This window comes from Uloborus diversus, chromosome 1 (genome assembly GCF_026930045.1).
Source record: "Uloborus diversus isolate 005 chromosome 1, Udiv.v.3.1, whole genome shotgun sequence".
Classification (NCBI taxonomy): domain Eukaryota; kingdom Metazoa; phylum Arthropoda; class Arachnida; order Araneae; family Uloboridae; genus Uloborus; species Uloborus diversus.
The window spans coordinates 96,138,366-96,152,574 of NC_072731.1; the positions used below are offsets into that span (position 1 = coordinate 96,138,366).

At 32.7% G+C, this 14,209-nt stretch overlaps 1 protein-coding gene across 1 annotated transcript in view; it reads right to left on the minus strand.

Annotated features, from left to right (window-relative positions):
• The window catches only part of LOC129232629 (RNA-binding protein fusilli-like), an 83,678-nt gene that overhangs the window by 12,125 nt on the left and 57,344 nt on the right, over positions 1 to 14,209 (minus strand). Inside the window, 3 exon segments of the mRNA XM_054866798.1 lie at positions 559 to 653; positions 1,996 to 2,171; positions 7,057 to 7,167. Of these exon segments, the coding sequence (XP_054722773.1) occupies positions 559 to 653; positions 1,996 to 2,171; positions 7,057 to 7,167 (382 nt within the window).

Here is a 14,209-nt window from a genome sequence, read left to right on the forward strand (position 1 = left end):
AATTTCCAAAACAGGGAGGAAAGATAACATTTACCCTATTTTAGTACCCCTAAAATTGTGATGCCTAGTTTCAAACGGACCTGCAGAATCGGGCGTTAATCAGGCCCTACTCTTATGATTATCGACAAAAATAGTTGGATAAATGAAACTCACTGGTAGATGTTGAATACTGATATTTTATTATATCTTCAAAACCCTATACATGGTTTAAATATCACGGAAAGTTTTGTCAAATAATTTTTCATTAGTTAAAAAAAAAGCATTTATATATAGAATATAATGTTAAGATCAATAAAAATACTGAAAAAAAAAAATCGTTCTCTAAATTCTATATCATTAAAATTTCTGAGAATGTTTTAGTTTCGAGGATAAAAGTAAATTTGGATTTTTTTTTTCTCAGGACAAACTGCCTATGTTACAGTGATTGCTCCAACTCGGGTTTTGAGGTTTTGCAACTCGGATTTAAGATAGGAAAAAGAAACGTTTTTATATATTGTAAAACATTCTGCATTTGAGGTATAAAAATTAATTTTCTGAATGAAGAAAATAAAAACTTACAACTTGTTTTGGGGTGCAGTCATATGGAAGTCCTCGCATTCTAACAATGACTTGACCGCCTCTAGAGAGAAATGCTTGCGCTTCATTATTATTTCCTAGAAAAGAAATGCGCATTGATTTATTCTTAAGTGTGCAGAGTAGATTCTAGTGAAATTGTAACCTACACAACTTAAATCGTGTTTTAATATTACTTTATATTCAATGTTTATGAATTGAAATATGGATTGCAACACAATTGTTCAGATCACATTACTCAAAGCTTTGGGTTACACAAAGACAAAAATATGTACAAATGTCAAAATAACTTCATTGTTATGTTCATAAAATATGAGGCCTTAGTTAAAAAATAAATGGTATGAAAAATATGAAAATGGTATGGTTTCCCGAAAAATATTTTCCTCGCTCGTTTTATGTAACTCTTGTTCATTTAACTTTTTTTTTTTTTAAACTTCTTACTCATCCTTTAGTGTTATGGCAAATAGTTCATGTGATCTTGAACTGTTTTGTGCGTGGATTACTTTTAATTTGAAACTTTTTCTAGCTGATTAACGAGAATGCCGTTGATCAGTAGGTGCTTCGTGTTCATTTTTTGTATTTGTTTCCGACTCAAAAATGACAAAATGTGTTGATGTTAAATGTTCATATTATTTTTTTCCAGTAAAACACAAGCAATAAATATTGCCGTCTGTTAAAGAGATAAATGGAACTCTTGATTGTAAAACTAAGTTCCATCCGGGTGAGATAACGATATCGCAGTGTCAAAGATGGTGGTAAATCAATTTGAGTGAAGAACATCCGAAATAGGTGGTCGATCAGCAAAGAAGAAAAAATAATGTTCAGTTCAATAGTGATAAAATGAAAATTGTTAAAAATGGTATGCTTTCTGAAAAATATTTATAATATCCACCAACTGGTTATATTCAACAGAAGCGAAGACTGTATATTTAGTTAAATTTGGTTTTATGCAAGCAATTTCAATTGATATTTTCTATGGGATGTTGCAAAACTTAATTATTGATCTTCTGTAACGATTAGCATTATTCTTGATCGCAGCTTGTTTCAGATAATTTTTTCTCCATAAAATGTGTATCTTTGAATTTTCACTTTGCTTTTATAATAAGGTTTCCGCTTTATAGACTAGACGCTAATGAAGTTTTTGCTTTTCGGCCTCGCCGATGCTTCCAGAATAAAGCGATAATTGCCAAAAAATCTGGTGACTAAGCAAAGTAAGGAAACACAGAAAACACACACAAAACTAGTGGAGGGGGGAGGAAGGTAGCAGTTATAGTACTGATTTAAAACCCATAAAGAAGTTTCGATTTCGAACTACAGATGAGTTTCCTTATTCGTTCACTATTTACCACTTAGCAGTTTTTCTTGCTGCAAAAAGATACAATGGTTTTCCACTATGTGAAATTTCAAAATAAGTCAACGTACCACCGGCGACGTTGATAAAATCTTCTCCAGTCGCCCGGTATACCTCGATGTATCTTTGTCCGATGTGATGTTTGTGCCGCTTGAGAGCCATATCTCTGTGTTCTTGACTTTCGAAGCGAACTAGGGCTTCACCGTTCCTCCGTCCTTGAGGGCTTAAGCACAAAGCCACACCACCTCTGTAGAGAAAGCAAAGTGGTTAATAAAGTCAAAAAAAAAAAAAAAAAAAAGAATGAATGAATTGAATGAATAAACAAGTGAGGAGAGGGTTTAAAAGTAATTACATCACAACAAATACCCTGCAAAAAAATCTACACATTTTTTTCGGTGGGGGGGGGGATACAATTATCAGACAAATGCCTATTTTAAGCGTTTTCTACCAAGATTTGTACAGCATTTTTTGAGAAATATGAATCTACATTTCCGATTCTAACGATGTCAAAAATAATAATAATTATATTAATAATACTATATAAAAATCCGTCCGAAACATTTTGGAAAATGGTGGAAATAACTTTAGAAATTGATATTAAACTTGCAAAGTTAAAATAAAAAAATATTTACATGAACTATTTCAGAGCAAAGGCTAGAGTGACTTTTAATGGTAATAGTAATTATATATAAATATATATACATAAAACACGTTAATAATATTTTCAGAAATTTATAAGGCGTTGTGGTTAAAAAAAAAAGACATGTATATCTTTTTCAATAAAACAAATGTATGTTTTCATATTTGCACGATTATATGCAAATTATGCTTTACAATGAAAAAACTTTGAAGCATATCCTCTTCCAAGAGGCATCCACTCAATATTCATTTTCACAACCTTGATGTTGATCCATCATTAGATGAGAAAAAAGTACACTGAATGAATTCGAACGAGTGACCGTCAGGACATTGACGGACCGGTCGAATTTCTTTTGATGTCATTTTTGACCAGTCACTAAGACGAAATCGTATACAATTCACCAATCAGACATCAAATTTATCTCTTGGCCTTGTCAAAAACGGTAGCAAAGTTAAATCCGAAGAATACAAGAATCAAGTTGAATGCTATATTAAAGTGAAATATTATTAGAAGACATAATTTAATACAAAAACATGCTTAGCTACTGTCAGTAAATATTTATCAGACTGTGAAATTAATAGCTTACACACGTATAATGTTTCTTGATTAATCCGTGTTTAAAAGTTCTAGAATCTAGAGAAATATTTTTTCTACATATTCATTGCTCACCTCCCCCCCCCCCCCCCTTTGTTGAAAGAAGGAGTAACTTTCTCATGTTCAGCAAAAACCAGTGAACAAATTTCGAAACTTTCTGTATTTCAAAGAAAAACAAAGTTACAAATCATTTTTTTTCCTTTATTTCTTTTACATTGATTGTCTTCTTTAGTTATTTCAGAACATTCCGCTTTCTTGCGGGTTGGAAAATTTCGTATCAAGAAAATAGATGCATTGCAAATGTTATTGTGTCGTCTTATGAAATCAAAAGTTACTTTCGTACAAAACGATAGTTCATCGGTTCGTTATTTACATCATTCATTAAGCTCCCAAGCAAGTTCGTTTGGACGTTAAAAAAGCAAAAATTTCTGTGGAAGTACATAAAAAATTCTCGTATAATATATTTTTTTAATATTACGATTCATTGCATTCGAAGTGGCCCTAAATAATTTTTCATGCACAAAAAGAAGCTGTTCTGAGTGTACAAATAGCAAACAAAAAAATTCGCCTACTCTTCCACTCAGACACATCCTTTATTTTCGCTTATCCTAGTGTTTTTGAAGAATTTGATCTAGTTTCCACATGAAGCTTTGGAAATGTTGACAGAATCTGAAAGGTAATAATTTTCAATGATAGGCTGGTAAACATCATTCTTACGAGCTTGTTCTATTATCTGCTAACATTGTTTCAGATGAAGATAAGATACGCCAATGCATAACGTTTTTTCAGACAACATGACGTACCACCAGGCTGGTTGGTTTTAAAGACATATTTCGTAACTGCATTACTTGAAAAAGGAATGTAGACTTTTAACATCCTTTTTATGACGTTTGTGTAATGATGTTTAACGTGCAGGGGAATGTGGGGCAAAGTGAAATACTTAAGATGACTTAGCTTTTTCAAAATGAACAAATTGGGAATTTGTTTTGAAAATTACATTACATCACGAAAGAACAATGTATTTTATAATAAAACTTGCATTGAAACATTTTTTTATTATCATTATTATTATTTTGGCAGTAAATTTGTCCCTTCAAAAAAATTGGAAAATGTTCACTTTTTTTTTATGAGGCAAAGTCATAAAACAATATTTTTTTAATGAAATATTTTCTACTCGCTAGTAAAAAAATATTTTTGCTAAAATGATGCATGAATAAATGAAAAGGTAATGAAACAATAAACTAATAAATAAATCAATTATTAAATAATATGTGAGGAAAAGTAAAGAAGTGAAGAAAATAGCCAGTAAATATGAAAATAAGTGAGTGAATGAATATATATATATATATATATATATATATATATATATATATATATATATATATATATATATATATATATATATATATATATATATAAATGAAGGAATGTAGTTGAATTAATTAATAAATGAATACGTAAGTGATTTAGTAAATGATTGAATAAGTAAATAAGTAAACGAAGTGAACTATTTCACTTTGCCTCGCATGCACTTATTGACTAATAATATTAACTAAATAAATACTGCACCGAATATCAGTAGGTTTCAATTGATATTTAAAATGGGAAAAAAAGAACATTTTCCATTAATAATAAAAAAGAAAAAAAAATGTACTAATAAAAAATATTACATTAGTGAGATCAATTTTTGAAAATTACTTGTATTATCACATGTTTTGTTCTTCAGAGGTAAATTTTTTCTGACTGGAATATACTACATGTGTTACTACATAGTTAAAATATTAACTTATAGATGGCCCTCAAAGCAGAATAAATGTTTCTCCATTTCATTTTGCCCCGCATTCCCCTACTATTTCATTTGATTTTAAAAGATTTTCACTGAGCACTTAAATTGCATTGTTCACTACGTAAAGTTTGGAATTGCCTTCATTTTGTTTGTGAATTAGCGACATTAAAAAATATAACTTTTATAAACAGCTAAAAAAATTCATATTAGTGAAATTAGTACTCATTATAAATACGTAATTCCACAGCAAGAAATCAGAAACAACTGCATAATCAGTTCAGAATATACAACTTTTATTTCTTACCTTTCAACATATTGTTATTTTCTCTTTGTTTTATTTATAACTAGTGACACCCGCACGGCTTCGCCCGTAATAGAAAAATTAAAGGTCTTTTGGTTCAATTGTATATTTACAAATAATGTATGGTGAATTTTCTCGCCAATTGGCTTGTACCGACGTTACAGTTCCACGTTATGATAATTTCGTATTTCGCCAATTGGCTTGTGCTCATGTCACGGTTCCACGTTATGATCATTTCGTAATTTATGATAGTTTTTTTTTCTTAAAATTGGAATAAAAAAAGAACCACATCGAATTTTCAAAAAATCGCTTCGAGGTGCACACCCCCATGCTACATACTAACTTTGTGCCAAATTTCATGAAAATCGGCCGAACGGCTTAGGCGCTATGCGCGTCACAGACATCCTACAGATATCCTAGACATCCAGAGAGACATCCTACAGACATCCTCCGGACAGAGAGACTTTCTGCTTTATTATTAGTAAAGATGAGTTTCTAAATTGTGTTTTGTATGAATATTTATTGCATGTTTTACGGGTGAATGCTTGGTGATATTTTGATTGTTGAAATTTTAACCCTAACTTCAATGGATTAATCCTAAATTCAGGTAGATAGTATTAATTGTTGACCACTTTTTCGTTTCTTTATTCTCCTTAAATTACGGTATTACCAGCAAAACAGATAAGCTACCGAACCCAGTTTAGCCTTGTGGAAAAAAACTATTTCCCTGCATGTCAATCATTAGCAAAGAATATTATCAAATTATCATGCCGTGGCGCGAGTTTCATTGTTGGTGACGTCAGGAGCGTTACTCGATCAGTGAATTCGCTATTATATATATGATGTTGAGATTTTTAGACTCGTTGAAAATCATGAGACATACATAATTTCTTCCAAGATGTATTTCAAGCAGCAAAGACATAAATTCCATCCTTATAAACCATTAAAAAAAAATCACAAAAACTTTAATGCGCACAGAGGTGCCCATACAGATTACCATTTTATCTGCTGAGGAATGACTCCTTCACCCTCCTCCTTCTCTACTACTTAAATTACGGTTTTGGATGTGGAAAATTTCTGAAATTGCTTAGGTGTCAATATAAAACAACAAATCGGACAGGAATAATGCACATAATAGAGCAAAAACGTTATTAACTCAAGTAGTATTTCAAATCTTTACTTTACAAATTTTTTTTCATGAATTAAAAAGATTATTGCAATTGTTACCATTTTATTCATAAATTGTTTGAACACAATGTGGATGTACAATAATGTCGACGGCTTAGGTGAGGGGGGCCATGGCCCCCATGACACTCCACCTGTATCCCTCCTGATTGCATCATTCTGAAAAATTGTTGCTGTTGTTCAAGGAGAATGAAAGCATTTACAGTAACACGAGATTACAGTATAACATAAAAATAATTTGTAAATATTAACAAAATAGATGAAAGGGAAAATCAAGAGATTTTTTTTTAAATCAAAATTATTTTTCTAACGATGAAAAAGTTGTAATTTTTTTAATAACTGTGCTTAAGAAATGTATTTCAGTGGTTTTTATAAACGCAACTTTTGAGCATTGCAATTGCTGTGGTTTACGTTTATGTTTATTTTTTTTCTTCATTTTATTTTTACTTTATTTCTTTAAGGATCCCAAAGAACTTCGGGCTGCTGTTATGCCCTCTGTATTTATATCGTGACAGTATTGCGCAGGGTATTGGGGAAGGTCACTTCAATACATTATGCGTACTTTTTATGACGATGATATTTATAATTTCTTTCAGAAAACTTACACATTAAAAACTTAGACCTACCTGACAATATTTAATCCATGGAAAAACTTGGCGATATCTTGGTCTGAAGACTGCCAAGGCAAACCCCTCGCTCTGATTACTGTATTGTTATCCACCACTTCGTTCTTGGTGCTAAGAAAAGAAAAGGAAGTTTGAATAAAATTAATATCATAAACTGTAATAAGAGAGCGAAAGAGGCGAGGCTGATAACACATTATCAGCGATATAGATAAGTTTATCAGTTTTTCTTATGAGTTTGATACCCCTATGTTTATAATAGGCTTATTAAAAATTGCTCGTGTGAAAATTTCAGTGGAGGGCATGTAGATAAACCTAAGCTTCATGTTTGGGGGCTATACATATCATCTTTTCAAACTGTTCTCTTATTCTAAAACATAAACAGTATGAGTGAAAATATTGTAATGCGCAAAAATTGCAAAACATATCACATACATATAAACATATGCATCTGTGTTATAAGGAATCTTTTATTCGGGATTGGCTACTTACATCCCAAAGCACACAACTTTTTTAATCGATAAAGGGGGTTCTTTGTAACAAGTGCATGCTAGTTGTTTTGAAAATTTTGTGCGTTACAATGTCTTTCTTTCACAGCCAGTGTCACCACGTAGGTGAACTTATTATGCACATAATTTCTTGAATCATAGAATACTTAAACATGAACTGGTTTTTAGCTTGGTTTATCTTCATATGCACTACCCTCTTATTGACTTATTTTTATTAGTTCTAGAATTTGGACTCCGGATGAAATTTTTTTTGAACATTTATTTAATAACTAGTCGTACCCGCACGGCTTTGCCCGTAATAGAAAAATTAAAAGGTCTTTTGGTTCACCTGTATATTTACAAAGAATGTATGGTGAATGTTACGGTTTCACGTTATGATAATTTCGTAATTTACTCGTCCATCTTATGATAATTTTGTTCTTGAAATTGGAATAGAAAAAGAACCACATCGTCACAGAGATCCAGACATCCTCCTGACATCCAGACAGAGAGACTTTCAGCTTTATTATTAGTAAAGAAGATAAAGATTACTAATTCATCGCACATCTTGATTCGATTGCCCTCTGTTTACCTATTTAACTATAAATAAATTAATCGATAAAATTATACGTAAGACAATCCTCAATTCAATATGTATGGGGGATGTCGGATTATCGGTGATTATAAATGGGAGACTGTGCTCGTATTGTTCAACACGAACTTCTTGTTCGTTTTTTTAAAAATAGCAGAAAGAGTAACCAAATCTGCTGATTGCCAGAGTCCGTAGTCTGTAGTTTTGCATACTGTTCAGTACGGGAGCTGGCTTAATGTGAATGTAAACAAGATTTTCCTACATCTTTCACGTTAACTATTTTCAAAACAAAAATGATTGGATTTGCTACGCTTGAGATCCTCTCCTTTGATAAATTACGTATTATCAATGTTTTTTCAATAGTCATTTGACAGTCTCACACATTTTTTCTGTTATTAGAAACTACTGCGATCGCTGCAGTTTATCGAAAGTGGGTTACTTGTACTTGTTTCAAACGTCGTGCTCCTTCTTTACCTTGGTCTATTAAAATTTGTTCTTCAATTGCTTTCACAAAACTACCGCAAGCATTCATAAAGTATTTTGAAATGGCAATTAAGCTCGAAGTTCTGTCTAGACTCGATTTTATACAGATTTTTCTATATGTAGCGTTTTTCACTCAACGCTTTGAAAAAGAAACTAAAAGTAAATTTGAACGAGTCACGAATTTCACCGCAGACGATTTGAAAAAAAAAAAAAATGCGGAAACTTCATTTTGAAGTTAAACCAGTTTCGTTAAACCGTGCGAAATGAAGCGAAAGAATTTGGGAAACCTGAAACAGCAACCAATATGACAGAAAGGAAATACAAAAAGGGAAAAACTAAGAACAATAAAACAAGTATTCAGAAAACAAGTTTCAACGCACTTTTAAAGTTCCGTCTTCTAAATTGTGCATGCGTAATCGGCCATTGAATTCACTTTCTTAATTTTTTTTTACCTTTTTTATTTGCAGTTAATATGTTCCCCGCATTCACAATTCAGAACAATGAGTTCGGGTTGAAGCATTGAAGAATAGATTATGCAAAGAAATTTTCTTCATATTTTTTTAGTTCGAAATCCATGGAATTTCCTTTTGATCGAAGAGCAGAAAGCAAGGTGAACTGCACTTAGTTCTAAATAAAAATACCATTCATAAATGAACCGGTTTTTCTTACCTATTTTGTATCTTTTTCATGCATGAAAAACCCAGCCGTGTCTTTTGAACATAGTGGTCAAAAATGTTCAAACCCTTTGAAATTTTATAGAATACTGCCAAAGTACCAATGGTCGAACGTAGGTTTTTGAACTTTAATATATCAGTCAGTTACTAATATTTTTTTCTGACACGCACACACATGTTATATCTATACATTTTCGGGTAGTTCTCCAGAAAATTGTTATTTGGCATTCCAAACGTTAGAAATGAGATTTAGAGGTAAATGCAGAAACGCGTTTTGGATTTAATACCAACAATAGGAAAATCTTGGAATGGGGTTGTTTCCTTTAGTCAAAAAAGTACTAATTTTAGTCACTGAAATTAATACCATAAGCAAAAAAAAAAAAAAAAAAACATAGACCCAGAAAATAGTTTCATTTTCTCAAAAGTTATTTTTTCGTTATTTTTTTTTTAAATGTCCTATTTTTCAAACAAGGCGTGGTCTTTATGACGTCACAAATGATGCACTTGGTGCATCTTTATACCGCGTTTCCACGTTATGATAATCAAGAAGCGAATTAAACATTGCGCTCTACGTTTGCTATGAACCATTACGTTGCCAACGCATGTGAGTAAAGATGCGAATTAAATATTTTGCTCTGTGAATGGCAACAGTGAACAGCATTTCATCATTTGTGATGTCATCGACAGAAGCGTAAACAATGAAAGCGCACCGATTAAAGTTATTTTTTTAAAATATTACACTTAAACAAAATATTTAAAAAATGGTCAGATCCTATGTTTTTAAGCATGCTCTTTCAGAAAAAAATACTTTTAAATTTTGGAAACGACCCCATTAGATGTTTTTTTCAGCGGAAACCAAATAAACAAGGCGTTTTTAAATTTCAACTTTTACCGCATGAGACTATTAAGCACATTCATCCATACTCAAGGACAAGGACGGATACAAGAGAGGGGCGATGGGGGTGGGGTGATCGCCCCTTCCTTGAGTCAAGACGCAAAAACTCTCCCTCGGTTATTTTCGATACTAAAGTTGCCAAAAAAAAGTAACTTTAGACGATCTTCAATAATGTTACGAAAAGGAAGGGTTCTCATCAAAATTTTTTTTATAATTGTAGTCTTGAAAACGAAATTGTAGCACATCTCTCAACACTTTAGTGATAGGGATCGGAACTTTGCACAGGAAGTTTTAGAAGTTTCAAAAACTCAATTAGAAGATTTTAGAAGATATTAAATGGAGTTCTGGGGCTCCTCCATTGATTAAGAAGTTTTCTTATTGAAGTCCAAAAACAAAGCAATTTTAGGATACCTTTGATGACGTAAAGGTTAAAAGATTATGTTTAGTACACTCGTCCAGAAGTTTTTTAGAAATGGAAATTTCAAAAATGAAAAAGAAAAATTAAATGATCTTCCGTGATGTTAATGAGTTTTGGGGTAAAGGAAGTTTGGGAATTTATAAAAGGGGGCACAAGCGTCTGAAATAAATCGCTCCCTCCTTGAATGCTTTCTGGATCCGTCCTTGCTCAAGGTTCTAAATTGAGATTTACTTTCCATTGCTTTTATACTTGCATGAATCAATGTGATTGTGCAAGTTTATCCCTTTGTGTGTTTGTTTTAAAATCCTATGGACACGTGTGACGTTTAAGATTTTTAAAATTTAAGCTTCCTGTTTTTTCTTCCTCTATTAAAAATACATGACTTTGAAACTTTACTTTAAAAATCTCTGAAAAAGTTTTGATTGCACTTTTACTGCATGAGTCTAGACATGCACTTTTATCAATAGTCAAGGATAAAATTGAGATTTACTTTCAATTGCTTTCATATGTTTCAATGTGAGTGCGCAAATTTGTCCTTTTGTATTTATTTTAAAAACCCAATCAACACGAATAAGGTTTAAGAGTTTTTGAAATTTGTGCTACCCCTTTTTTCCTTTTATACAGTGGCCGCCGCTTATATGAATCACGTTTGTTCTAAATATTTTGATTCCATAAAACGGCTGATTCAATAAAGCGGCAAATTCAAAAAAGCTGGATTTTGTTTTGTTTTTGACCATTTGATTCAACAAAGTGGTTGATTCAATGAACCACTGATTCAATTAAGCGGAGTTCACTGTATTAAAATTACATGACTTTGAAATCTCCTAAAAAGGTTTGGATTGCGAAGCTCAACGAAATTCTAATTTTCTGATATTATTTTGCCAGGGTATCGGCTCTCACCAATTTTCATTACCATGGATCATTTGCGATAGACAAGCTGAAGTTCAAGAACATCATTTAATGTTTTCCATTGCTAATCATTACTCTAAAGAATTTTCCCACAAATAACGAAACTAGCAGAGAGGAGAAATTGTTACTGGAAATAAAGAGGCAATAGTAGATCCAGCAATCAGGAGCGATTTTGTGACTTCGTTTGTATACCGTAATTTGAGTTCGTTACCGAAAAGCATTGTTGCGGATCGTTAAACATGTCTTTTCTGGTAGCATCATTTTGATATTTGATTCATGCCGAACTTGTACTTGTTGAGCTTGAAATTGATATATTATAGTAGGATATCCATCCATCACTGACAAAAATTGGATAAGTTTTAAGAGAGATATGAAAAGAAAAGACATAGCAGTCGATTTTTTTTCACTATTTATTTGAATTGTAACAGTAATATAATGTTTTCCACTATTTAACAGAAGTTCACACTTTTATGGGTTGAAAATTAGGTTTAGTGCTGACATGGACAATTGAGGCAGTGAGAAGCAAAGGGGACATTTTCAAGTTTTGAGTAAAACGCGTTTAAAGATAAGGTCCTTGATAGACTTTCTTGAAATGTTTTCTAAATCATGCTGTATAGCATCACCTACCAGATCTACTAGTATTATCTCTTGCCCCAAGACAGAGGAGAGGTTCACCAATTATCTGCAATAGTTATCTCAAAATTTTTAATTTTGTCACTTATATCCCTTTGCTTCTCAGTGTCTCCATTGAGGCAGTGAGAAGCAAAGGGATGTAAGTGGACATTTTCAAGTTTTGAGTAAAACGCGTTGAAAGCTGCGGTCCTACGTAGGTTTTCAATGAAAAGTTTTTTGAGCAATCACATTGCTTATTGTTCTCATTTGACTGTTTTGATGTCCTATGATTTTATTTCCCCCCCCCCTCGCCTCCCTCTGCAGCACCACCGTCGACCGGCCTCACAATGCTGCTCCTCAAACAAAAACAATCTCCAGGTTGCGTCCATATCGTACACACACGCGCATACATACACAACTACGCACACACGCGCACGCCCCTACACACAAACCTACACACACACACACACACGCACCCCTACACACATACATTCTTCTACATACAAACCTACACACACACACATTCATGCCTGCACACAGACACAAACACACACCCCTACATACACACACACACTCGTGATTGCGAAAAACATAATTTGAATTCAAGATGTCAAAGTTCAAATTATTATTATTATTTTTTTAATCATGCTGTATAGCAGTGCCTACCCGGGCAACTAGTACAATCTCTTGCCTCAAGACAAAGGAGAGCTTTCCTTATCATTTGTACTGGTTATCTGCAAATTTTCAGCATTGGCACTTATATCCCTTTGCTTTACACTACCTCAAATGATATTCAACAAATGTAATCGTAAAATAACGGATGTCTGGATGAAGAATAAAACTAGGTGTCATTTGAAGTTTGGAATTTTAAACTAGACGCACTTTGTATGCAGTGAGAGAGTAAATGTTCTTCCATGCAGCAAAATAATCTGCGTATCTGCGTATGATTGGTGCTATTACTATAACAATCACCCGAAGATGGGAATCTTAAGAATACTTTAAAGCTGTTGTTCGGCATCTTTGTTTCTTCACCCATACTATTCCATTCAACTTAATGTATCTTCATGGTTCTTCCTGTTGACTTCATCTGCCTTACTATTTCGATGCCCCTTGTTATATACGTCATTGACTTCAAGTTCAAAGCAACACAAGGAGAATATGTGGCCGTTCTGCAGAGAATAAACGGGTTAGTCAAGTGTGGGTGTGGTGGGCAAAACAGAAGATAATTAAGAAAAGACGGGAAGTGAAGTGAAATGCCGCTCAGACTGGATATAATGAGCCAGTAAAAGTAGATGAAGAATGCAGATGGAGAAGGTCGTTCCCACCACGTCTTTTGTTCTACAGAGCGTTCTTCTCTGCAGGAGCAACTGACTTGAAAGACCATAACAACAAACGCATTCACTCGTGATGATTCTCCACAAGGTTCGACTCGTTTAATCTGGATGAAAGATGAGATAGGGAGGGGATATTTTTCGTTGATGAACATTTTAACGAGGAGTATGAGGTATAAAATACTTTTTAAAAACATTTAGGAAATGATGAATATCTGTTAACAGCCGAAAAAGCATTAAGAAATACAGCATCATAATGGATCTAAGGTTTTTTTCTTTCTTCCTTTCTTTCTTTTTTTTTTAAATTTAACGTGGCCAAAAGAGAAGATTGCAGTTTTGGTGAAACATGTTTCCATTTAATGCTGAAGATGAATAAAAATAATGATAACATTGAAATTTTCCTTTCTGAAAAATATGTTTTGTTGATCACTAAATTTGCCGCTAATATGTGCAAGGAAACGCCAGTGAACTCTTATGGCTGCGGGCAGAAAGAAACCACTACGTATATAAATGAAGAACGTTTTAGGTCAGTAGCATAGACACAAACGGCACAGTCAGATTCGATGAATTTTCACATTTTTATGCTATCGTTCTATTTCTGAAATAGTAACAATTCTTGTATTATTAAATGCAAATTCATTTTATTCAGTTTCACAATTAATCAAACAAAAATATCAACGTCATTATTTCTTTTGTTTGTTTTCAATGCATCATTTACTTTTAGTTTCATTTTTATGTTATGATTGGTGAACGA